We start from the raw sequence: 27858 nt of genomic DNA, 5'->3' as shown, positions 1-27858 counted from the left end.
TTAATAAAGCATTGTGTTCAATGCTAACATGATTATGGTCTGACCTCAGTGATGTCACAGAGGACAGAAGCAGTAAGTGTCCCTGATAACATTACCCTAATGGTGGGTTCATCAATCATAATCTACCATTTAAAAAAAAAAAAAAAAAAAACTTCCACAGATGTGCATCTGTAGTCTTACTCAGCCTCTCAATCCCAGCAGACTTCTGGGGGTTCTGAGAGCCAGAAATAGAACATATTCAGCCAGTAAGTCAGGCATGTTAAATTGAGGCAAAGAACTCTACTGTGAAACAGTGAAGCAAAGCCTTTTTAATAAGCATTTCATAGTTTAAAAACAAAAGATATGATCTGCTGTAATTTACATTAATTATAATGATATTTTGATGGTTGAATATGTATGTATTATATTACAAATTATAAATAGTGTTGCATAAAATGCACTTTCTATAAATGACATTTTTAGAAAGACCACTCGGTTTCTGGGTTTTGTAATTCATATTTTGTTACTGTTCTATGTTTGTTATTAAGGATGAATCCTTTCTGTAGAATGATTTATATACACAATTTTTGGCTAATATTTACATTTCTGAATCATTTCATGACTACTCAGAAGCTTAGGTACTATTTCATGGTTAACAAATATTTAATATATAAATTGAAACCTTGGTGCACTAGGGTTTTGGTAGGTAGGGTGGTTCAGTGCCTATTTTTCATCTATTGATAGGAGCTGACAATATTTTGAACTGAGTAAATAGAACATGAAAAAAAATTATTTTGCTGTGTTGGTAATTTTTTATATTATTTTGTATTATTGTCAGGATTCTTATTTAACACAAAATAAACACATCTAATTCAGAGTGATTTCAATCTAAATATGACAGCTGCAGTTGCACACAATTATTATTGAAAAAACACATTTTACATAGCAAAAGAAGTCTAATTAACCTTACTATATAGAGAAACCCATTCAGGAAACATTCTCCTATGGAAAGAGATGACCCCAAAATATCCCAAATGCATTGAATACATTGCTCAACCGTTATTAGACAATCACCTTCCTTAAACAACCAATTCTTTTCAAATTGCAATATGTTTCATGTTTTAAGGCCAGAGAAGAGGTTATTGTAGTAATCAAGACAGGAAATGTCTGGGGTCTGAACCTAGAGTGTTATCTGTGTTGAAGAGAGAAAAGTTTGGATCTTAGAAATGTTGACTAGGAGGAATCAGCACAATTTGTACACCATTTGGGTGTACCATCTTTTTTTTTTTTAAATTAAAAAATATTTTTACCAAAAAGAACAAAACATGAAGAAAAAAATGTGACTGGGTGGTAGACTGTCTCCATTTGAGGATGAAGCTTCCATCATATGTAGCAAGCCCCAAACAAATTTAATTCCAGACCTCCCTCAAATAAAATCTTACTTTGTTTATGTGTATTTTTGAATTATGGACAGAGAACACACTGGATAATAGCTGGTTGCCATTTAAGAATAAACATCTATAATAGTTTTTAATTATTGCTATGTTCCAATTAGTCAAAAATCATGAACATTTTATTTATTTATTTTTAAATTTATTTTCTTGTATTTCAGGCTGGAAACCTGCATGGCAGTGCCAGCCATAAAAGAATGATTATGCTGAAATGGCCCTTGAAAATTGTGCTTTATAATAATAAGCATGATATATCTTAAAGATATTTTATTACTGTTGTGTGTGTTATGTTACAGTTGTACCTGGAAATTAATGATTACATTAACACAGAAAATTCCTTCACCCTGTTTTCCCTACACTATTTCACATATCCTCCAGGAAACTGGCACACACATCGTTGGTATTATATAAGTAGTGACTTTTCAAAAGAGAAAAGGGTTGTGGGTTTGGTAGACCAAATTAGGGAAAAGGAGTCTGTGTCGTGAATAGCATTAGTAAAGGTACAGTACAAAGAGAGGTAGACAAACAGGACATCAAGACTGACAGTGGAAAAAGTCATAACTATGCCAAATCCAGATTGTAAAAGGTTGAAAGGATATCTGAGGTTTCCAAAGGATACCCCTGTTGCCTTGTCACAGCCATTTCAATAATCTGTACCAAAAAGGGAAGACTGTAGTCAGGGCAATAACTGGTGAAATTGTCAGAGTCAATAGTACATTTGTTGAGCAAGGCCCTAACATCTGCTTGTTCAAGGAAAATTGAGACCCTGCCCTCCCAAAGGGAGGCATTACTAATGTCAATGAACAATGGACCCAATACTTCCCCACTTGATTATATTATACCTGAATACAGGTTGAAGTTGCTACACAGCATCTCTAGAACTTCACTGAGAAAAACTGGACAGAATTCGGCCTTGTATTGTCCCTTCCAGATATTGATCTGCCACCACAAAAATATCTAAATGAGCTATGTATGCAGGTGCTGACTTAGGGCACAGAAGTCCCCAGATTCTTCACACTGAAAATGTCATGTATTTGGAATTAATCTCTACTCAGACTTTTCTAACTGAAAGGTATTAGTAGTAAAGCTGGATGCTTTTTTTGTTTTGTTTTGTTTTTGAAAAAAATGTCTATTTGCCAAAAAATCCAGTTTCAGTTTGATCACAATATTTGTGTATTCATGTCAAATTCAGCAAATAGCTTCATCTGAATAAAAAAAAATGGGGAGGAGAGGTAATTCTGAAAGCACCTAACAATGTTTCATTTAAAAATTTAGCTATTTGGGATCAACACAAATTTTTGTTTCTAATTTTTCAGGTTAGCCACCAAACCAAAAAATCAATGTTTTGCCCATCTCTAACTAGTAGTAGAATTATATTATTATAATTCAAATTTATGTAAGGTGTTGCAATGTAGGGACACAGATATATCCAATGCCAATAGTGTTAGGAATTGTTTGAAAACTTACAATCCTTTGGGAACTCTAAAGTCTCTAATTCAAAATAATGAAAGATTCAAGTCCTCACAAATCTCCCACAAGCTCTTACCACATTTAGTCATACAGCACTTTAATGGGATTTTTCACACTCAGTATAATAACTATGCTTGTTGAATTTAAAAAAAGCAGACAAAAGATATAAAATTCTACTATTAAAAAGAAGCTATGTGTGCTTTGTAAAATAGAGAAATTATTAAAGAACAGCTAATCCATGTGAAAATATGACCTCATCAAAACTGCCAGTGTTAGTAAGACTTCTCTGGAATGATGAGCTGCTGAGTAAGTACTGACCATGCGAGTTAAAGCATACACTCCCAACTCTCGCAACAATGGTGGGGGAGGGGAAAATATTAGTGATGGTAATATGTCAAATATGCTTATTTGGCCCAGTCCTTTCCATTTTATAATGTTACTGTCCCCTTTTTAAACAGCCTCTGCTGCTTTCTCAGACCTGGCCAATTCCCCTGAGATGATCACAGGGGCTTTGGAACAATTTGTATAGTGGGGGTGCTGAGAGCCATTGAACAAAACTGTAAACCCTGTATATGATGGAAGCCACTTCAAGCTGCTGCACCTCCAGCACTCCTAGTTTCAGTACCCCAGGATAATCAGCTTATTGTGAATAAAACAGACTCCTATCACTATTTTGTTATTAAATAAGTAAGGTGCAGATACAGACACACCACAATCTTTTTGAAAAATGTAAATATGTAGAACTAGCAAATGGAAAAGAGAGAGGGAAATATGTGATTGAAATATAATTACACTCAAAAAAGTTAAATGAATGTTATTTATGTTGCAAAGTCAAGCACTCAGACATTATGAAATACCAATTTTATGGATGCCTGTGCAACCTTAATTTTGTCCTGTTGTGAATCCATCCTGTGCACTGAGTAAGGCAAGGGACCTGTGGAAAAAATAGTGTGTTATCATACTGCCTACAAACAAGCGGACAGTTATTTGCAGCCTAAATAACATTCTTTTAATGTATTTTTCTATGTCACTTCCTAGGATTTTTTTTTCAAATGAAAGAGGTAAAAACAAAATTCTCTTGTTTAGCTGCATCACATCTTACATCATTAGCTTGGTTTGAACCCTGAACTTTCTGCACTGCAGCACATACTTCTGCAACGTGAGCTCCAGGATTAAGTACATTAACTGGCTGCAGTAGAAGGTGGTTATCCTGTTAAAACGAAGCTCATTTATGCTTAATATGATATAGAAGTTATTAAAGAACAACTCATCCACATGAAAATAGTATCTCTTCAAAACTGCCATTGTCAGTAAGACCTGGTTTAGAATGCTGAACTGGTAGGGTGAAGTGCTGGGTTGGAGGAATTGGGGCCACCTCTCCCCTTTTCCCTCTCCCCAGGAGATGGGGGAGCTCCTACCCCATGTGGTGCACCAGAGGGGAGATGGGCTATTAGGGCCATGTACTGAGTTTGTGGGATGGTCAGGGAGAGCCTGGCCCAGATTTGTTCCCCTTCCCCCTGCTATAGCTGCTCTGGCCACTGCAGTTTGTGGTGGTGGGGCTGCGGCAACTGGTTTGACAGAAGCACAAGCAAAGCAGTTCAGAATGTTTGTATTCAGTTCTCATTTTGCAGGCTGCCACCATTTTCATGAGAAACGCAAGTGAGAGAAGAAAAGTGATGATTTTCAAAAGTTTCTCTCAGTAAAATGTGAATAAAATTTCTTAGGACAGACAAAAAGCAATTCTCTAGCCCAGGAACAGTCCCCCTGCTGAATATTAACCCACAGCAGGTTAGAGACCTATTAGGTTAAGAAAGGATGGTTAGGCTTTAATGTCGCAACTCATTATGTAAGCTTGTGGTAGATGTCCAGCACAGGTACTCCATACGGCACACATACAGTTATCAGATAAAACTAATTGGTAAAAGATTTAAAGGAGGCATCCTTTAAAGGAGCAGTGAAAAGGGGGCTTGGGGCTCCTTTGATTTGTACATCAGGGAATATAAGAATGGCCATTCTGGGTCAGATCAATAGTCCATCTAGCTCAGTATCCTGTCTTCTGACAGTGGCTAATGCCAGGTGCGTCAGAGGGAATGAACAGAGCAGGCAGGGCCAGCTCTTCCATTTAGGTGAACTAGGCGGTTGCCTAGAGCACCAGGATTTGGGGGGGCGGCAATTTGGTGGCGGGAGGTCCTTCCACACTCCGGGTCTTCAGCGGCAATTCTGTGGCGGGTCCTTCACTCGCTCCGGGACCCACCGCCGAAGTGCCCCAAAAACCAGGAGCACGGAAGGACCCCCCTGCCGCAGAATTGCCGACGATGACTGGGAGCGCAGAAGGACCCCCGCCTAGAGCGCCAAAAACCCTGGCGCCGCTCTTGAGAGCAGGCAATCATCTAGTGATCCATCCCCGTCATCCATTCCCTTCTTTTGGCAGTCAGGGGCTAGGGGCACTCAGAGCATAGGTTTGCATCCCTGACCATCTTGGATAATAGCCGTTGATGGGCCTATCCTCCATGAACTTAACTAATTCTTTTTTAAACCCCATTATAGTTTTGACCTTCAAAACATCCTCTGGCAACCAGTTCCACAGCTTGACTGTGCGTTGTGTGAAGAAATACTTCCTTATCTTTGTTTTAAACCTGCTGCCTGTTAATTTCATTGGGTGACCTCTACTCCTTGTGTTATGTGAAGGAGTAAATAACACTTCCTTATGTATCAGAGGGGTAGCCGTGTTAGTCTGAATCTGTAAAAAGCAACAGAGGGTCCTGTGGCACCTTTGAGACTAACAGAAGTACTGGGAGCATAAGCTTTCGTGGGTAAGAACCTCACTTCTTCAGATGCAAGTAATGGGAATCTCCAGAGGCAGGTATATATCAGTGTGGAGATAACGAGGTTAGTTCAGTCAGGGTGGGTGAGGTGCTCTGCTAGCAGTTGAGGTGTGAACACCAAGGGAGGAGAAACTGTTTCTGTAGTTGGATAGCCATTCACAGTCTTTGTTTAATCCTGATCTGATGGTGTCAAATTTGCAAATGAATTGGAGCTCAGCTGTTTCTCTTTGGAGTCTGGTCCTGAAGTTTTTTTGCTGTAAGATGGCTACCTTTACATCTGCTATTGTGTGGCCAGGGAGGTTGAAGTGTTCTCCTACAGGTTTTTGTATATTGCCATTCCTGATATCTGACTTGTGTCCATTTATCCTCTTGCGTAGTGACTATCCAGTTTGGCCAATGTACATAGCAGAGGGGCATTGCTGGCATATGATGGCATATATAACATTGGTGGACGTGCAGGTGAATGAGCCGGTGATGTTGTAGCTGATCTAGTTAGGTCCAGTGATGGTATTGCTGGTGTAGATATGTGGGCAGAGTTGGCATCGAGGTTTGTTGCATGGGTTGGTTCCTGAGTTAGAGTTGTTATGGTGCGATGCGTGGTTGCTGGTGAGAATATGCTTAAGGTTGGCAGGTTGTCTGTGGGCGAGGACTGGCCTGCCTCCCAAGGTCTGCGAAAGTGAGGGATCATTGTCCAGGATGGGTTGTAGATCACTGATGATGCGTTGGAGAGGTTTAAGCTGAGGACTGTAGGTGATGGCCAGTGGAGTTCTGTTGGTTTCTCTTCTGGGCCTGTCTTGTAGCAGGAGGCTTCTGGGTACACGTCTGGCTATGTTGATTTGTTTCTTTATTTCCTTGTGTGGGTATCGTAGTTTTGAGAATGCTTGGTGAAGATCTTGTAAGTGTTGGTCTCTGTCTGAGGGGTTGGAGCAGATGCGATTGTACCTCAGTGTTTGGCTGTAGACGATGGATCGTGTGGTGTGACCGGGGTGGAAGCTGGAGGCATGAAGGTAGGCGTAGCGGTCGGTGGGTTTTCGGTATAGGGTGGTGTTAATGTGGCCATCGCTTATTTGTACGGTGGTGTCCAGGAAGTGGACCTCCCGTGTAGATTGGTCCAGGCTGAGGTTGATGGTGGGGTGGAAGCTGTTGAAAGCATGGTGGAATTCTTCCAGGGTCTCCTTCCCATGGGTCCAGATGATGAAGATGTCATCAATATAGCATAGGTAGAGAAGGGGCATGAGTGGACAAGAGCTGAGGAAGCGTTGTTCCAGGTCAGCCATAAAAATGTTGGCATATTGTGGGGCCATGCGGGTGCCTGTCATATTTCAAACTTGTAAGTACAGGCAGGCAAGTCGTGTTAGTTTTATCTTTGTTTTCTCAATTTGTAAATGTACCTTTTACTAGGGTGTTTACCTCTGTTTGCTGTAACTTTGAACCTAAGGCTAGAGGGGGTTCTTCTGGCTCTTGAAGTTTGATTACTCTGTAAAGTTATTTTCTATCCTGATTTTACAGAGATGATTTTTACCTTTTTCTTTAATTAAATGCCTTCTTTTTAAGAACCTGATTGATTTTCCTTGTTTTTAGATCCAAGGTGGTTGGATCTTGATCCAGGAGTTGGTGGGAGAAAGGAGGGGGGATGGTTAATTTCTCCTTGTTTTAAGATCCAAGGGGTTTGGATCTGTATTCACCAGGGAATTGGTGAAGAGTCTCTCAAGGCTACCCAGGGGAGGGAATTAGCACATTGGGAGTGGTGGCAGTGGACCAGATCTAAGCTGGTAGTTAAGCTTAGAAGTTTTCATGCAGGCCCCCACATCTGTACCCCAAAGTTCAGAGTGGGGAAGGAGCTTTGACAACCCTCCATATGGAAGCTGTTCCATACCCTTAATCATTTTTGTTGCCCGTCTCTGTATCTTTTTTGAGATGGGGTGACTGGAACTGCATGCAGTATTCAAAGTGTGAGTGTACCATGAATTTATATAGTGACATTATGATATTTTATGCCTTATTATCTATCCCTTTCCTAATGGTTCCTAATATTCCACATTGAGTGGAAGTTTTCAGGGGACTATCCCCAATGATGCCAAGATCTCTTTCTTGAGCAGTAACAGCTAATTTAGATCCCATCATTTTGTATATATAGTTGGGATTATGTTTTCCAATGTGACTTACTTTGCATTTTCCAATATTGAATTTCATCTATCATTTTCTTCCCCAGTCACCCAGTTTTGTGAGATCCCGTTGTAACTCTTTGCAATCTGCTTTGGACTTGAGTAATTTTGTATTGTCTTCAAATTTTGCCATCTCACTGTTTACCCCTTTTTCCAGATCATTTATGAATATGTTGAACAGCACTGGATCCAGAACAAATCCCTGGGGGACACCACTATTTACCTCTCTCCATTATGAAAACTGACTTTTTATTCCTACCCTTTGTTTCCTATCTTTACACCAGTTATTAATTCATGAGAGGACCTTCCTCTTATCCCATGACATCTTACCTTGCTTAAGAGCCTTTTGTGAGAGACCGTGTCAAAGGCTTTCTGAAAGTCTCAGTAGACTCTATCTACTGGATCACCCTTGTCCACATGCTAGTTGACCCCCTCAAAGAATTCTGGTAGATTGGTGAGGCATGATTTCCCTTTACAAAAACCATGTTGACTCTTCCCCCAACAAATTGTGTTAATCTATGTGTCTGATAATTCTGTTCTTTACTATAGTTTCAACCATTTGCCTGGTACTGAAGTTAGGCTTACTGGCCTGTAAATGCCAGAATCACCTCTGGAGCCTGTTTTAAAAATCTGTATCACATTAGCTATCCTCCAATCATCTGCTATAGAGGCTGATTTAGATGATAGGTTACATCCCACTGTTAATAGTTATGCCATTTCATATTTAGTTCCTTCAGAACTCTTGGTGAATACCATCTGGTCCTAGTGATTTACACCTCTACCCCGATATAACACTGTCCTCGGGAGCCAAAAAATCTTACTGTGTTATCAGGAGCGGCAGCAGGGTTTTTTGCGCCCTAGGCGGGGGGTCCTTATGTGTTCCCGGTCATCGTCGGCAATTCAGCGGCGGGGGGGGGAGAGTCCTTCTGCGCTCCAGGTCTTCGGGGCACTTCGGCGGCGGGTCCCGGAGCGAGTGAAGGACCCGCCGCAGAATTGCCGCCGAAGACCCGGAGCGTGGAAGGACCCCCCCCGCCGCCAAATTGCCGCCCCCCCAAATCCTGGCGCCCTAGGCGACCGTCTACGTCGCCTAAATGGAAGCGCTGGCCCTGCGCGCTCTAGGTAAAACCACTTTGTCGAACTTGCTTTGATCCACTGGAGTGCGTAGCCCTGCCCCTCCGGAGCGCTGCTTTATTGCGTTATATCCGAATTCGTGTTCTATCGGGTCACGTTATATCGGGGTAGAGGTGCATTACTGTTTGTTTTATCATTTTTTCTAAAACCTCCTCTATTGACACCTCAATCTTGGACAGTTCCTCAGATTTGTCACCTAAAAGAAATGGCTCAGATGTGGAAATGTCCCTCACCCTCTGCAGTGAAGACCGATGCAAAGAATTCATTTAGTTTCTCCACAATGGCCTTGTCTTCCTTGAGTGCTCCTTTAGCATCTTGATCGTCCAGTGGCCCCAGTGATTGTTTGGCAGGCTTCCTGCTTCTGATGTACTTAAAAAAATTCAAACACCCCTCTTTTATAGCTCCCCTAACCCTCATAAGGGAGGGAAGTGGTGGAAGGGTCCCAGCAACAGGATGGGTGGGACCAGGATTGGAAAGAGAGAGGGCTGACAGCAGCCCCTTGAGTATATAGAAATGTATGTGGAATTACCTGCACTGTGCACTTTTATCTTTTGAGTACTCCCAGATTTTTAAGAATAAATTTGTGGCCTAATTAAAACCACATCTGGTGCTTCCTGTCTTTTTTCCGGCATAGCCAGACAAAGGAAACTGTTAAGCTACCTAAATATAGGGGGTTGCTGCCAGCTCCCCCTATAATTAGTGATTAACTGAAAACCTGATTTAAGTGTTTAGTTAACAAATTATGTTGATGCTGGTTTTATTTTCAAGAAATTAAAGATGATTATAGGTTATTTAGAACTGCTAATTTAAGAGCCTAATTCCTTTACTCCAGATAAGTAAATATCTTCACTTTTAAAGCTAGCCGGACACATTCAGCCAGATAATGACACAATTCATTGAGTTGCAGCTATATATTAAAAAATTGTTTCATGTGGCTATACTAATGTTGCATTTTGAGTAGCTGGGTCTAAAACTATTATGTTCTTGCCCTCTACATTATTTTCTTCTTCAGAAGAATTCTTCAAATTCATATTCTGTATGTGGAATAAGGAATAAAATATTCAAAATATTAAGCAAAAAGGAAAAAAACATATAGTGAAAAACATCCTCAAGCCACTTTCAGATTATCAGCATAAATCAGTGCAGCATTTAATGTACGCAACAGCCTTATCACAATCGTTTATATTTCTAACTGCTCTAGAGCTCCATATCTAGGTTTGGGCAGAGAGAGAGAGAGAGAGAGAGAGAATGTATAGTGCCAACATGGAGCACAACACTCATCATGAGACAGATGTGCTTGCTTGAATAAAAGAACCACCTTGGTCATATCCCAAATAATGTTAATTCCCATGTCCTGTAGATCTCCAGGGCTAACAAGAAGTTGCTTCAGATCAATGGGTTTCCAACACCCATTGCACAGTTTCTAGCACGGGATTGCTTGACCTGGACCAGGGCTATGACATTGCACAAAAGATTCCCAAGCACCAAATGACAGTAGCTATGTTTGTTCAAACAGTGGCCCATTCTAGCATCAACCACTCTTTCACATATAGGCTTGTTGAGCTTTATAGTATGACTTTCACTTTCCTTTTGCATTTAACCTACGTTTTGGCAGTTTTGGTAATGGATAACAATTTCATAAGACTATGTCCATTAACATTCTTGGCAAGGACAAGCCAATGGCCTTTACTGGAGCTACAGTAGTGAATGCAGATCACATATATAACAAAGAAGAATGGTTATAAACTGGATCGTCAGATCCAAATCTCCAAAAACTTTCCAGTTCTGGATTTTGTGGCTCAACCATAGGGTTGCCAATTTTTGTTGGACCTATTCTTGGAGAAAGCAACAGAGGGTCCTGTTGGACCCTCTGTTGCTTTTTACAGATTCAGACTAACACGGCTACCCCTCTGATACTATTCTTGGAGGTTTCATCACATGACATAATCTTTAATTAAAGATTAATCTTTAATTCCTGGAGACTCCAGGGCAATCCTGGGGGGTTGGCAACCCTACTCAGGCATGTTCTCATAAGATGGGCCTGAAACAGAACACTTGATCTGAATTTTGTAGAAGTTTGTATCCAAACTTAACATTCTTCTTTGAGTTCTACGTGTATTCCACATATAGGTGCGTGTGCGTGCCATGTGTGCAAGTCTGGAAATTCTAGCAAGCAGTGTCTGTTGGTCTGCACATGCACAGTAATTCACCTCATGCTCCAGACCGAGGGCATAAGAGGCAATGCACACCAACACCTCTCCAGTTCCTTCTTACTGCCATATGGCCTGAGTCAGAATCCCTGCATCCACATGTTTTTCCAGCTTTTTTTTATTATTACTCTCTAAACAAATTTGTAAATAGTTTATTGTACATATTAGCATAGTTAAAGTTTTAGTATAATTAATATAGGTAGATTTTCTCCCCATACCGGCAACTTGGGCATTCTGCCAGCAACGCCCAGCCAACCTCCTGTGTAAACCACAAAGGATTCAGAGACCTCTGTTTTCAGGCACCTCTGCTGCCATGAACTCTTCCCATTCCCAGCCACTTGCTAAGGGCTGCTTTTTGATGTCGTGGTCAAGATCCACCCACCGATATTGGTGACATACAATATACCCACATTATTCTGGGGGATGCCCTGCAGGTTTTGCACACAGTTGGGACTCCATAACGACAGACTGTTGGGTCTTATAAATTATCCATCAAGGATACTACATAGAGTTTCTTTCCCTCCCTCCATCCATGCAAACTTCCTTCCTGGATCCCCTTCAGGGATCACTGTCATGAGGTGATTCTTCACCAGGAGGCAGACTCCATCCTCCTGTGAGTGGCAATAGAGTGAATGCCACCTCAATATCAAGGAAGAGGTTTCTATTCCCCTTACTTCTTGGTCCCCCAAAAAGACAGAGACCCCTTCTGGACCTTCAACAACTGAACATTTTATTCTGAAGTCAAAGTTCAGGATGGTTACACTAGTATTGATGATACCAAACTATAACTCCAAGGAGGCATCATGGCAGGATATCCAAATTGAAATGTTTCACTTTTTGACTGTTTTTGACAAAAATAAATCAAAATTTTGACAGAAAGGAGGCAACTATTGCAAAACCATTTGTTTAGTTGAAAACAATTTTCCCTCAAAAAATAATTTTACTGGAAAATTTTCAACCAGTCCTAGTAACTGGTATAACAAATCCATTAATGTAACCTTTTAATGCTTACATACACACTAAGAACCTGTAGAAGAGAACTGTATATGTTTCCAGATAATAGCCTGTGGGCAAGCAAGGTAAGTGGTTTGCTAGGGGAAGGAAGTTAAGGGCACCCTATGTCTTCTCTGAGCCTTTCAAAGCTCCAATGCAGGCAGTGACATCTAAAGGTAAGTAGATGTTTCTCTGTAATGGAGAGGCCAAGCTCAACCTTTATTGCTATCATCACTTCTATGGCTGCAGTTTAGTACCTTCTCCTCACCACTTGTGTTGCACAGAGGGGTTACCAATCATAACCCATCTTTCTTATGTTGGACAAACATTGGTGAGTGGGTGTTTTTTTTTCTTTGAGACTACTTAGAAAAGAGGGCCCTTGCTCAGTGAGCCACAACCCCCACTTGGAGTTCAAAAACATCTTATTTTCTCTATAGAGCTGTTTAAAACTAATACTGTATTCCTGTCTTTTCCATTATAGGTTTAAAATGAATTAGAGCTGGTTGGAAAATGAGCTGTGGGTCAGGATATCTTTGCTCATTTCCCCCGTTTTCCATCAATTTTTTAGACAGATTATGCAAGAAATTTATTGGACAGCTCTAGAATTAACTAAACAATCATAGTTAGCTAAACCCTGTTTTTGAAAAGGAAATTAACAACTGAACAAATAAGAGTAATGTCCTTTAATTTTTTTCACAATATAATTCATTGAGTGGTGGTTTAATGTTTGTTTGAAAGACTTCAGATATATACTGTAAATATGAACACGAATTCTAGCGCTGTACAGTACAGTTTCTTCAGGCAATAAGAAAAGTGAAAACAGAATTTAAGCATGTAAATGTGAGAAACAGTATTTTTCCCTGACTTTGAATTTCATTTCCAGGCGCTGGAAAGTGAGTTTGTATCATGCCAGCTTCATCAATGGATTGACCTTATTTTTGGCTACAAGCAACGAGGACCAGAAGCAGTGCGTGCACTCAATGTTTTCCACTATCTAACATATGAAGGCTCTGTGAATCTGGACAGTATCACTGATCCTGTCCTCAGGGAGGTAAGCATTTACTATCATGTCATTCTAAAAACCGCCGTCATCTCCCAGGCATCATTAATGTATCATCTTTTTTTAGTTTAAAAAAAAATCCTTTTTGGTTTGATTTTATTGACTTTATTCAGAACTTGGGATCCTAGGTGATTCCAAAAAAGGAAAGTCAAGTATGTTTAAATGTCAAAGAGGTGTAGATGCTGGGCAGTGTTTTCTTTGCTAAGAAGCACTATCATATACAATACAGTTAATATGCAATCCATTTATTATAGTGCAAGTTATGCTCTACAAAATGAACCATCTTTACAATTAACATCTGATAGAATCACTTAGTAAAACTGAAAAGTTGAAATAAAAAGATTACTTTGCATTGTGGCCATGAGTCAGAGGAAAACGCCTAACATTTCCAGATAATGCAATACCAATTATGTGCATCAATAGAATTATACTTTACAGGCTGACAAATAGAATTAGTTCAAATTACTTTAGTTTTTCTTTCTGTAATGTACAATCAAATGTTGCCATTAAAGGATGTTTTTAGGTTTAATTTTTTGTGTGTGTTGGGTTGTTTTCTGGGATTTTTTGTGCGGGTGTTTTGTTCAAATATGTTTACACTAACCATCTGGGCAGAATCATGTTGCTATCCTCATATGTGTTTTATTTACAGTCAATGTGCTTGTTTTAGTAAAATTATTAAGAATTATTGCTATAAATATCATTCATGCATTGGGTAAAATGATTAAAAATTAGGTGAAAAGTGTGAAGATACAACAGCTGCTAGATGAGTGTTGCTGTGATGAAGCTATACACACAATCGTCCATTCCCCCAGATATCTACCATCTGTTGTATGCAAAACAGTAATAATTTATACACTACCAGGCTTTGGAATTGTTTTTTTCGGGGGGGGGGGGGGGAGAGATGAGTTGTTTTTGTTTTGTTTTGTGTTTTTTTGTTTTAATCTTGAAGACAGAAAACTAGTAGATTGTGAAAAAGAAACAGCCATCAAAGAAACATTTGGATTCAGTGAGGCTAATTTTTTGGAATAATGCATTTTAATGTCTTTTTACCATTTAGATTGCTAACCAAGAATAGAGACATTTAAAAAATCTGATCTTTAGATTCTTAGAGCTAGAACTTCAGAAGGTGTATTTTAAGGATCAGATCCTGCAAACATTTATTCTAATACCCCATTTTAAGCATTTGATGAGACCCATTGACTCCAATGGGACTACTCAAGTGCTTAAAATTAAGTACGTGCATAATTGTTTGCAGATTCCAGAGACTTAGAGCATAATTAGAGGCAATAAAATGCAGATCTGCATGCACAAAAGAACAATAATTTTTGAAAGTATAAATAAGATGCTTATGCAATGAAAGCAAAGGAGTGCAATACTTAGTAGTTCAATATGACTAGTAACTGTGCAATAATAGAGGTAATGCAATACTTAAGGCCCTGATTTGCTTGGACAGACCTATGTGTCTGACTTCAAGGGCCTCCCCACAAAGGATGGCTTGTAGGATTGAGGTCAGTGTGCTTTGCTTAACATCTTGTGACATGATGAGCATCTTCAACTCTCTTGTGAGCTTAGTTACATGCACAATTTATTGTCAGGATTTTTTTTAAAAATCAGGGAGATGTTTTTGTGCTCCCACATGCATGTCTAACCCATGCCCCCTTAGTCATTAACATATATATCTCTTCTTTTGTGTGCTTCCCTGTGCACTCTAAGCCGCTTCTCACAGCTCCATTTTATTCTTCATTCCACACACAAGAAGAAAAATTTCACGTGAAAGGTTATTTTTAGTGCTACTGAGAGCAAAATGTTCAATTTAAAATAGAAAAGAAATCTGAATGCCCTTCAGTTCCTCATAAATAGTTTGTCATACCTAGACACGTAACATACTTGTTCCTCTAAAAGACTTCAAATACTAATCCTGCTCTGTATTCTTTGCAGAGTAAAAATACCTTCTTGTTCAATTTTTGCTCATATGTGATCATACATACAAGATCATATGGATTTATACAGGCAGATTTGGAGGCTTTTCAGATTTATTTGAACTATAAGTATAAATGGTATATAGGTTCTCTGTCCAATAAAACGGTGTTTGATATCTGGATCAGTATTTATTAGTGGTTCAGGCATGGATGATATGTTTTTATTACAACTGCACATTTTAGTTATGATTTCCTTTCTTCTGTAAAAAAATGGACTTTTTATGTTTCTAAATACTTTTTTCTTATTTTAACAATTGATTTTAGCAGATAGTCCACCAAACAATATATAAGCAAGAAGGTCATTTTAAATGTGTTTTAAACCCCATAAAATATAAATATATAAACACTAGAAAATCAAATTCCTTTTTGTCATATATATTATATCACAGCAGGTTGTGAACTGTTGTGTTTGATATTTTAACTTGGTAATAGTTGAATATAAAAGATCTTTTCAAAGAAAAGTTTAACTTTTTCTCAATACAATATCTGCTGTTAAAAGTCAGGATATACCTGTAATCCCTACCCCACAATGTCTGAGATATTCTAGTTATTTCATTTTCTAAATAAAGGGAAATATTGAGTTTTTCTGCTGCAACGAGGAGGTTGGTGAACAGACTTCAGCAGAGGCTATGGTTTAAGCAAATGACCATTACTTTTAGCTTGAAATCCCGTCACCTGTTATCAGGGAAACAGACTAGATTATTATGGTTGCCTCCTAAAACAGTGGCCATCACAGGTCTCAAAACAGACAGGGAACACAGCCGTTTTTTCACAATGAAATGTGGCTCCAAATAAGTGTCCCTTAGCAAGCTCCCAACTCATGGGAAGAATTGGGCATGAATCTCTAATCTTTATCATTGTAAAAGTCAAGTCCCCATCCAACCACATAGAAACAGTTCCTCACGCCAGGTGGTGATCAGCCAAAACCAGAGCATGAAAGGATGCATGGTGGATGCCTCGGACCTCAGGTCAACCAGAAACTTTAGCCCAGTGGAGCTGCCATTGGTCACAAAGCAACATAATCAACACAGGTTGGCTGAATAAAAGATCATTCGTTACTGCCTTCCCCACTCCCTGATGTCAATTTGTCCACAAATAAAAGGCGAGAACAGCAAATCAGCAGATCGGTGGGGTAAGATAAAAACCTCCCAATCATTCTTCCCCTCCATCCCAGGTGGGGATTTAAATCATGATTTGCCCTGCATCCCCAGCTCCTGCCTTTGTTTAGGGAAAAAAATATCTTCTAGGTAAAAACACTTTTGTGTTCAGAAAGAGAGAACCAGATCCCCACACCTAACTAATTATTTTTGTGCTATCTTTCAGTATAGATGGCCCAATGCCTCAAATTTGAACACCCCCCAATTTTAGAGAAGGGTTCAAGATCCAGATCCAAATCCATGACCCTCTCTGTCATTTGGGAACACAACAAAGTTAGCACTCTGTCACCTTTTGATAATGTTCACTCTTATGAAAGTACATTATTGTCCCAACTGACCATATAGTTGTCAGTTTGTGCACACAACTGAGCACACTATTTTCACATATTTGCTATTTTGCAGAAATCCTGGCTTAGCATCCAGCTTGAGTGTCTCAGTTGAACACTGGGGGTGGCATTCACAAGGGGGATTTGGGTGATGCCATGTTCCGCATTGCAGTGTCTAACTTTTAGGTGCCCTATCACTAAGTGGAATTCACAAACTGAGGTGCCCAGGTCCCCTATACAAGCAGGGGTGCTGGAACAATTTTTGTAGTGGGGGTGCTGATAGCCATTGAACCAAACTGTAAACCCTGTATATGATGGAAACCACTTCAAGCCAGGCAGCGTGGCAGCACACACACACCCTAGTTCCAGCACCTATGTATGCAATGCAAGAGGAGAGTTAGGTGCCTAAGAATGGGATTCACAAAAAACGTCATGCTGAGAGGAGAGCTGCCTGAGCTAACCTATCGGAAATGCCAAGGAGAGGGGTGAGGCCTATACCCCATCCATCAAAGGATGCCAGGTGCCTAACTCTGGGCCAAAGAGAGGTGCTTTTCTCCACTTGGGATTCAGCCATGAACCCTTTCCTGGAGTTAGGTACCTAAGACAGGTCAGCACTTTTTCAAGAAAAGCAAAGGATGGGGAGCTGTAATAATAGCCCTTTAATAACGTTTAGCCTAGTGGTTAGACCACTTACTCAGGACTTGGAAGACCTGTGTTCAATTCCCCTTTTGCAGAGCAGGGATTTGAACTTGGATCTCCCTTTTCCTAAGGGAGTGGTCTATGGGGAATTTTATGACAGGGCTCTCTAAATCTCTCCAGCTGAATTTTTTCCACTGTGTATAAATACTCCAGTAATAACTGTGCCAGAGAGAGAATTAAAATGCATCCGTAGCCTAGCTCTAGCCTCTGCTTGAAGGTGAAAGAACCAATGTTTAAATCTCTGCTGTACATCAGGCAAAGGGGTGAATTGAACCCCAGGTCTCCTAAGTAAATTCTCTAAGGGCTTGTCTATACTTACCGCGTTGGTTCGGTGGCAGGCAATCGAACTTCTGGGTTCGATTTATCGCGTCTAGTCTGGACGCGATAAATCGAACTCAGAAGTGCTCCCCGTCGACTCCGGTAATCCTGCTCGCCGCGAGGAGTACGCGGAGTCGACGGGGGCGCCTGCCTGCCGGGTCTGGACGGCGGTAAGTTCGAACTAAGGTACGTCGACTTCAGCTACGTTATTCACGTAGCTGAAGTTGCGTACCTTAGTTCGATTTGGGGGTTTAGTGTAGACCAAGCCTAAGTACTGGGCCACCACCACTTCTTATTCCTCATTCTGGACATTTTATGTAAGTTTAAGTATGTTCTGAGCACATCTACCAGATGGGGCCCCAGAGGTAAACTAGGAGGGGAATGCCTAGTTTGTGAATCACAATTGGGCATAGGTGTGAGTTAGGCACTGAGCTGCTGGGGAGCATCAAAACTGAGGTGACTGTGTGCATATCCAGCTGCTGAAATTTAGCCTCCTCAGGGGCTTTAATAGCAGAAACATAGATCCCTAGGGATGTTGGGCAGCTGCTCAGCAGGGGTTTTGTGAATCCCAGTGTCACCTAAATGACTTAGGTGCCAAAAGTGGCAGTTAGACACCTAAATACTGGTATCCTTGTATATACCAACTGGGCAATCCTGTGGAGTTATTTCAAGGCGGTCATGCTTCAGCCTTCTCTAGCGAGTAGCTTTAGCACTCCTCTATCTGGGTGAAAAAAACCCAGAGGATACATGCAATGAGAAAACCATAGCCCATCCTTGTCTTTAAGCGACCCTTTTTCCCACAGACAAATATGGCTACACTCAGAGCCCCTTGAAAGTTGTGCTCCATGCAGCACAGGGAGAAGGCACATGCTTATGCATCTTCCTCATACTCTATCACCATCTAGTGCAGAAGTACCTCCCTGGCCCCGTTATTAGTGGTCTCTCCATCCGCCCCTTTATGAATGTCATGTAGGGTGACCACCCATCCTGAATTGGGTGGGACAGTCCCAAAATGCAGAGTTCAAATCCTGGTCCTGGGTTGAATGACTTCAGGACAGCATTTGTCCTAGATTCCCTGTGGCACTGCTCAGCACTTGCCCGAGGCTCAGGGGGGCGCCAGCCTCTTTCTGGTGGGGGAGCTGAGGTGGGCCTTAGCCCCGCCTCGCCATGATGCTCCACCCCCTGCTTCTCCTTTTTTCCTGATGCCTCGCCCCCTGGCCAGGCCAGAAGCCAGAGCTGGGCAGTAGTAAGAGCCACCCAGAAAGCCCGGGCTGCTGTGGGGAGCCCTTGAGTCCTGGACCCTCCACCTGCCCTGGGCTGTGCACCTCGGGGGGCATGGACAGGGGCCGGGGCTACTCTTGGGCACCCCGTCACCCAATCCAGGGCAAGTGGAGGCTCCAGGGCTCCCCACAGCAGCCCAGGCTCCCTGGGCAGCTCTTACCAGGACTCTGGCTTCCAGCATGGCCAAGGGGTGAGGCCTTGAGTGGAAGAGGAGGAGCTGGGGGAAGGCCATGGGAGAAGAGGAGGAGCAGAAGGTGGGGTTACAGAGGGGGCAGGGATCCTGCATGTGTCCCGCTTTTGCCTTTTGAAAAGATGGTCACCCTAATATCATGATGGGTGTGGCCCACCTCTGATTTTTAAAATTTAAATTAACAATAACTATGTCAAGATGTGTATGTCAAGATGTGTTTCTTCATTTAAATAAGCCTTTGAGAACTTGAGATCTGCACTGAATAATATACATGCTGTATTTACTGAAACTTATTCTTCAGATTTCATAGTGCCACCAAATAAATATATATATATAAAGAGAGAGAGAGAAAAATCACCCTAATGCATTACAAGTAGTAATTAGTTCAAACCAAAACTGTGTCCCTGGATGCCCCAAAGTTAATCCAAGTCCTAAATTTCTGGCTTAGGCCCTGTTGAATTTGAAGTGGGAAGTCTTCCACTTTTAAAATATAAAAATACTTGAAAGAGAGTCTTTTTAGCAATTTGAGTAGCTTCTCTTTTATTCTGCACATTGCAAAATTGTATTCATATTATAATAAAAGGAGAAGAGGAAGAACTATGTAGTAAAAATTAACATGGTCAGGCCCAAATTAAGGGGAAATTTTGTTGTTGTTGTAATCTTAATATTTCTCAGTTGCAGGTGTGCCTGTATATCACTGATCTCTATTGTATTAAAAAAAACCTTAAATTGTGAAATAAATGCTAAAATTTGAGGAACAGCTTAAGGATATTGATTCATTCTTACTTGACAGGTGAAATCATGATTGCAGCACTAACCACAGCAATTATGGCATTAAAATGTCAAGAAATTAGGGGTCAGAATAACAGATAATTTTCTTCCTTGTGTCAGATTAAAAATTGACATTCTTTGACAGCACAGGATCTCTGTCTGAGAAAATTATGACAGCTTAACTCATCTTGTACATGTAAAGCTGTAATTGATAATGAACTTTACTGTCACAGCCTTCTCCTGTGGAGAAACATGACAGAACATCTCCGGTACAAAGTCTGTATCTCTTTTTAATATGTAAACAGCAGTTATATTGGACATTAGATGTTATTTGGAATTGTCTTTATTGTTGGTTTAGATGATAATCCAAACCCTTTTTTTCTGGACAGGTTCAGCTGACTTCAAAGAGCTGATGTTAAAAATGCTAATGCATAAAACAATGATACCTAAAGCACACTAAGTAAAATTGTTACTGTATTATTTGTACTTGTATATTCTCCTAGGAATGACCATTTCACAGGCTAATCAATATAAATCTCATGGCCTAAATTTTCAAAAGTGACTAGGGTTTTTGGGTGCCCAACTTGAGAAACTTTGAAAGGACATGATTTTTCAGAAGTTCCAAGCACCCATTCTTTTGAAAACATGTGTCTCAAGTTTGGTACCCAGACGTGGGAGAACTCAACTCACTAGTTATTTTTGAAAAGTCAGGGCCTTATTCTTCCACTTCATAAATTATTGTGTGATTGAAGCGTGAACAGCACACTAATATACATTTCATTAAAAAAAAAAAAAAAAACATTGAACATAACCATGTGAATAATTTTTCAGTACTGCCTTGTGGATTAAACTGAAAATGATTAAGTGGAGATACTCATTTTGATGACTAAAAATGTAATTAAACTAGTCACATGTAACATTGAAAGCACATTTTTTGTAGAAACTCACAGAAAGTTAATATTTTTGGCTTACTGTTTATTTTTTTTTGTTTAAAATTATTGCCAGATCTCCATCTACTTTGATAGCATACAATTTGTTCTTCATTAGTAGTGTTTAAAAAACCAAGTGAAGCATTATACTGTACAGTTTTTGGTTTGTATGCACATTCTAGCTGGTTTTTCTTCTTTTTTTTTTTCATACTCAGTCGCAAATGTAGATAGGCAGTGCATTCCAATTGCTAGCCTTTATGTGTACGGCATGTTCAGCAAAAGATGAATTGTACATTTGCAGAAAAAACAAACGAATATGAAGAAGTTACTGGGTTCAGATATTTGTTCTGAGTAGTCACCTGTCAAAATACCTGAGCATACCTGCAGCCCACACAGCCAAATTGAAAAATGATTAAAATGACTAGCATTTGACAGTCAGTTTCCATGCCCATAAACTAATCCTAGAAGGACAGTTTTGCTGGCAGCTAGCAGAGCATACGGCCTATACAATATTTATTTCTTTACTGTGGAGTTTATAGTTAGCGTATTTAAATGATTAAAAAAGTCATAATGATGTGGTGGTCTTGCAGTGCTTTTCAGTTACCCTCCTTTCTGGGTTTATATTTTAGATGATATTTTCTTCTCTTATCTCTTTCTTTGATCTGACAGGAACAACAAAGCATCCCTCTGGATCTGCTATAGTGAAATATGCCCACAGGAAGCAGAGTAGAGCATGTCAGTTTTCACTTTTTTTTTCTTCCTGAAACACTCTTTGCTACTACAGAGAGCTGACATGATAGGGTTGTCAAGAACCATCAAGATAGATATATCTTTAACAAAGAGTTGGAATGGTAGCCTTTCCTGCTGGCTGAACCTAGAAGAATTATGAGGAAAAAATTAACACACTTACCATTCGAATAAAATAAAAGACTTACATAACGACACCCACTGCTAACCGTTGCAAGCATGTGCTTGTTCTTGCTCTTGTTCTGAGTTATTCTTATTTCTTTTCTTTTTTCTTCTGTGATCTCTTTCTTTGATCTGACAGAATATCAAAACCACCCCTCTGGATCTGCTTCATTGAATTGTACCCACAATATTGTTCACTTACATGTTCAATGTTGCCTAATTGCCTCCATACAAGGGATGCTCCTGGCTTCCTCTCTGGGAGCAGTCGTATGAAACGATTATGGATAGTTGTGAAGTAACCGAGAGATTGTCAGTGATGTCAATATCCACTTATTTCCAACTTAATTGAAGGAAGATGTACAGGAAAAACCCTTATATATGCAAAAGCCATAATGATAATGGCAATTATTTTGTTATGCACTAAGGCAGGGGTGGGCAAACTTTTTGCCGTGAGTGCCACATCTGGGTGGGGAAATTGCATGCAGGGCCATGAATGTAGGGCTGGGGCAGGCGTTTGGGGTGTGGGAGGGAGTGCAGAGTGTGGGGGGGGTGCAGTGTGCAGGAAGGGGCTAAGGGCAAGGGGTTGGGGCACAGGAGCGGTGCGGAGTGTGGGAGGGGTCTCGGCAGGGGTTTGGGGTGCAGGGTGCGGCAGGGGGCTCAGAGCAGGGGGTTGGGGTGTAGGGTGCAGGAGGAGTTCAGGTTGCGGGCTCCAGCCCGGTGCCGCTTACCTGGAGCGGCTCCAGGGTGGCAGTGGCACGCAGCAGGGCTAAGACAGGCTCCCTGCCTGCCCTGGCCTATGCCGTGCCGCTCCCGGAAGCGGCCGGCACCATGTCCCTGCATCTCCTGGGGGAGGGGGGACAGAGGGCTCCGCGTGCTGTCCTTGCCTGCAGGTACCTCCCCCAAAGCTCCCATTGGCCATGGTTCCCCATTCCCGGCCAATGGGATCTGCGGGGGGCGGTGTCTGCAGGCAATGGCAGCGCACAGAGCCCTCTGCCCCCCTACTCCCTCAGGGGCTGCAGGGTCATGGTGCCAGCTGCTTCCGGGAGCGGCGCAGGGCCAATGCCACGGGGGTGGCAATCCCGCGGGTCGGATCCAGCCTGTGGGCCATAGTTTGTCCACCCCTGCACTAAGGGCTAAGTTCTGCTTTGGGGAATGTATACGTGGATCCTGTTGACTTTAGCAAGAGCTCCACATCCAAATCACTGTGAATTTGTGTCTTCCAAGCACCTGAAATAGACCTTCCTTCTTTCACCATACATCCAGATTGTAGGAGAAATACCTTTATTAGTTCAGAGTGTTTTTTGTGTGTTTGAATGTGAGTGTGAAGAAATTATCCAGGGAAAGCCAAATTGAACAAATGAGTTTTGCATTTAGTTATGAAAGTGGTTGTGTCTGTGATCATTCTTATCTCTTCAGGGACTGAGTTCCAAAGTTTAGGTCCAGCTCCGGTGAAAGATCTGCCTCCTGCACTTATGAGCCTTTTCTTATCAATCCATAGTTACTTTGTTCTGGTGGAACTTCACTGGTTAAAGGGATCGTGGTCTCAGAGGGAGTGGTATTTGCTCTTGTTGCTACGCACAATCCCATAGAAGACTTGGAATTCAGGACAGATTTCTCAAACCAGTCTCTGTATTCAATGGGGTGTCAGTATAAGTAACACATAGGCCATTTACACCAGTGAATCAGAAATCAGAATCTGATCCATAGAGTTCAGAACACAAAATAACCTTAAAACCAAAATATTATTCTAGTATGAATACATTAATTCACACTAATTAGTGACTCTCCATTGTGCCTTTATTGAGTACATTAGAAATGGTCAAATAATGAAAAATACTGATTGGTGAATATTTTCACATATAAAAGCACTGAGCCCAATTCATTGTAATTCCTGAATCCTATTATTTGTTGTTCCTGAGTATTCAAAGAACTGAGGTAGTCATAAAAATATATGATTCCTAATAATTTCACAAATTGTAGCACACATGATTTTATCCAAAAAGTTAAACCAAAAGTATGGAGTTTATTTGCTACTCATTATTCCCCTGTTTAAAAAGTTTGTCATCCACACAGAAGAGGAAAGTGAGCAATGCTATCTGACTTAGATGACCCACCACACAACACAAATAACACAGAAATGTTCCAAGTGAATAATTTGCACATAACTCATGTAGCTGATAGTTATTTGCAGATGAATTAATGCAGAAAATCAGGCAGAGTTCTTGAATTAAGAAGTGAAGAAAAGAGTTCTTCACTAACCAAAAAGAGGGCTTAATTTATAATGAATACTCATGTAACAAATGACCACTTCTAGAGAGCATCATTGATCTTCCACTTCTTATACCTCTCTGGAGCCATCTTAGAGTGTTATCTCAAAATTAGATTTATAATCAGTACAATCCATGTGAAACAGATAATTCCACTACTGTCCAGCTTTTACTACAAAAATATGAACAATTCAGATCTTATATATAAAAACTGCTTCTTCATCTTTAGATTTTTTATTACATGCTGTTGAGAGGTACTAATTATTGATTTGAGAAATTAGCAGCAAATACTTTACCAGACACTTCAAGTCATATTTTACTCAAGGTGGGCAGGGAGAAAATTACTGGCTGATGATTGTAGTGGAAATAGCTAGAAGGGGCTCCTTTTTCTTGATTAGCACAGATTTCAGATATATTACACAGTCATTACCACAGCATAAATTAACTATTATTCAACACATTTTGCATATATTAATTTGTTGCAGTAGATATTACTCAGTCTAAGTGTATAGCAATTTCAGTTACGGAGCTGTAAAACCGAACTTTTAAAATATTTTAAACATATTGATAATGTGCCTTTTTAATGCCATTTTGAAGCCTGGGTAGAGCATATCTATATTATAGTTTTCAATTTATGTCAAGAACAGAGAGTGTGGATTTTCTGAAGAATGTTTTGTTGGAAATAATCCAAATGTAATTATTTCTTTAAGCTCCCTGAAAATTATTGTGTGTGCTTTTATTTTTAAAATAACAGTATAGCCTACGTTAAAAAATGAAACCATAAAACTATAATAAATATACAGAAAAGTTACAATTCTGGTCTCACAGATCGAATATTTAAGACTGATCTTTCAGTATTTGTAACTCTGTAGCATTTCCCAATTAGTCCCTTTTTGGCTTTTTGTTTTGAAGGTTTGCCTATTTTCTAAGATAGCTTTTATGGCCTGTGATACATGAATTTAAGGCTGGGGGCTGACTCATGCCTTACCACCACTACCAGATTTGGGTGTTTCTACCAGTATAACATGAAACAGTAGGATCTGACACAGTCTCAGCACTTTGGTCGGAGAGATGAGACTTGTGGGAGGAAAACACTAGTGCAGGGGTAGGCAACCTATGGCATGTGAGCTGAAGGCGGCACGTGAGCTGATTTTCAGTGGCACTCACATTGCCCAGGTCCTGGCCACCGATCCGGGGGGCTCTGCATTTTAATTTAATTTTAAATGAAGCTTCTTAAACATTTTAAAAACCTATTTACTTGACATACAATAGTTTAGTTATATATCATAGACTTACAGAAAGAGACCTTCTAAAAATGTTAAAATGTATTACTGGCACGCAAAACCTTAAATTAGAGTGAATAAATGAAGACTCAGCACATCACTTATGAAAGGTTGCCAACCCCTGCACTGGTGAGAGGATGGGACCCACAAGAATGCCCTAATATTCTCCTTCCCTTCAGTTTATACCATATACCTACAGCAAATATTGATACTCCAAAACTATAGAATATCTTCACTCCGGTTTACTGTCACCAAAATGGAGAGGAAAGATTAGCAAAACAGTAGAGTAGGAGAGCCACATTTTTTATCGTGATTTACTGGATTTCATTAGCAAGAAAAAGTTTTCAGTCATGGGTTTTACTACTATTCTTTCAACAAGCAACTAGAAGCAGTTGAACATTAAATCACATTTTAATTTTTTATATAATTTTATTTTATAAACCAAAAAAATACTAAAATATGGCTATTATATACTTTGATTTACTAACTGTGTCTGTTTGTGTATTCCAAGCATTAAGCATTAAAAAATAATGCCTTTGGTGATCATGTTTTATTTCAATAATAAACCAGAAGAGAAAAAAATCACAGTTAAAATACATTCCTTCATGAATAAGTACCATTTCTTTTGTATTACCGCAAACTCTCAAAAGGCCAGCTCTCTTATTTGCTTCTCTGTTTTCTTGGCTTTCCCCACAGAGTATGTTCTTAATTGTAAAGCAAGTGGAATAAAATATCGTGTATATCTCATACGATACAGCTTTCCAAAGTATATATAGGTTACTTAACTCATGACGGGAGACATTACTCATTAGTTTAGATATTAGATTAATCTCTTATCCCATAAGGAAGTATTCTCTAGATTTGACACTGTATCCTCATTTATTTATATCTCTACATCTAAAGATTATAATATACCAAAAATTCAAAGATGTACTTGGCCTGTGACCACCTGAAGTAAAATTAAACCGTGTAAAATAATAATATTCTGATTTGAACAAAATATTCCCTTCCCTATAGAAATTACCAGAAAAGCTCTAGCACAAAAATCAGTCCCATCCTTTATTCACAATTGCGGCTCTATTATCCTCTCTGCTGGGACTCCATGCAAACTCTACCAATAGGGCTCTCTAAAGAGAGCTGTTGTATTCATGCCCTCTTTGGCTGCCCTAGCCAATGGAGGTGAATAAGTCCCTATTAGTTAATAGTCCATCTCTCTCTCCTGCTGTGGTGCAACAGCATCTGTAATATTTTATTAAGTTCTGGATGTAATCTTATTAGAAAGATCGGAGGGAGTTCATTGATGAGCATCAAATAGGGTTACCATACGTCCGGTTTTTCCCGGACATGTCCGGCTTTTCGGCAATCAAATCCCCGTCTGGGGGGAATTGCCAAAAAGCCGAACATGTCCGGGAAAATGCCGGCTGGGCACTTCCCTCCCGCGGCGGCTCTGTTCCTCTCCGGACTCTTCGGCTCTGGTTAAGAGCCGAGCTGCCCAAGAACTATGGGCTTCAGGCAGCCCCTGTGCCTCTGGACCCCAGCCGCCGGCCGGGCACTTCCCTTCCGGGCTCCAGCAGGGCAGGGTCTGGAGGCATGGGGGCTGCCTGAAGCCGGTAGCGCTTGTGCAGCTCGGCTCTTAAACAGAGCCGAAGAGTCAGGGGAGGAGCAGAGCTTCCGGCTGCGGCGGCTCTGCTCCTCCCCTGACTCTTTGGCTCTGTTTAAGAGCCGAGCGCTACGAGCTTTGGGCAGCCCCCATGCCTCCGGACCCTGCGCCGCCGGAGCCCGGGAGGGGGAGTGCCCGGCTGGGGGTGCAGGGTCCGGAGGCATAGGGGCTGCCTGAAGCCCAAGCGCTACCAGCTTCATGGTTTGCCAGGCAGCCTCCAGACCCTGCGCCCCCGGCTGGGCACTTCCCCTCCCGGGCTCCAGCTGCGCTGGGGAAGCGCCGGCCGGGGGCGCAGAGTCTGGGGGCTGCCCGGCAAACCGTGAAGCCGGTAGCGCTCGGGCAGCCCTTTTCGCGTGGCTGGGAGTGGGAGGGAGAAGGGGCAGAGTTGGGGCGGGGAAGGGGCGGAGTTGGTGCGGGGCTGGGGGTGGGGAAATGGGCAGGGCCAGGGCCCGTGGAGGGTCCTCTTTTTTTATTTGCTAAATATGGTAACCCTAGCATCAAAATGATGAGAGGACAGGAAAGATTGATTAATGGGAAAGTTTTAAAGAGCTTGACAAGTGGTGACTGAGTAAAAGGGGGGGCACAGTAAAAATCTAGAAATATCTGAAGGTTGCTATAACCAAGTAAGGTAGAGGAATTATTTATTGTACCACCAGAAGTATATATCACCATCTGGAAAGATATTCAAAAAAGGAAAATGTAGGCTGAACTTCAGGAAAAAACTTCCTGACAGTTAGATGTAATTAGGCTGTAAAATAGTTTCCAAAGTAAATTGTGGAATCCCCATTATTTGGGTCTTTTAAAA

General features: G+C 40.9%; 1 protein-coding gene across 3 annotated transcripts in view; it reads left to right on the top strand.

Moving 5' to 3' along the window:
• The window catches only part of NBEA (neurobeachin), an 817568-nt gene that overhangs the window by 740532 nt on the left and 49178 nt on the right, over positions 1 to 27858 (top strand). For all 3 annotated transcript variants that reach the window (XM_054015304.1, XM_054015305.1, XM_054015303.1), the window contains exon 49: positions 13108 to 13275. In XM_054015304.1, coding sequence (XP_053871279.1) covers positions 13108 to 13275 — 168 coding nt within the window. The remainder of the gene's footprint in view (positions 1 to 13107; positions 13276 to 27858) is intronic.

Source organism: Malaclemys terrapin, chromosome 1 (genome assembly GCF_027887155.1).
Source record: "Malaclemys terrapin pileata isolate rMalTer1 chromosome 1, rMalTer1.hap1, whole genome shotgun sequence".
NCBI classification, from domain to species: domain Eukaryota; kingdom Metazoa; phylum Chordata; order Testudines; family Emydidae; genus Malaclemys; species Malaclemys terrapin.
Note: the sequence above shows the minus strand (reverse complement) of the source record. Positions and strands in the feature narration are given on the sequence as shown.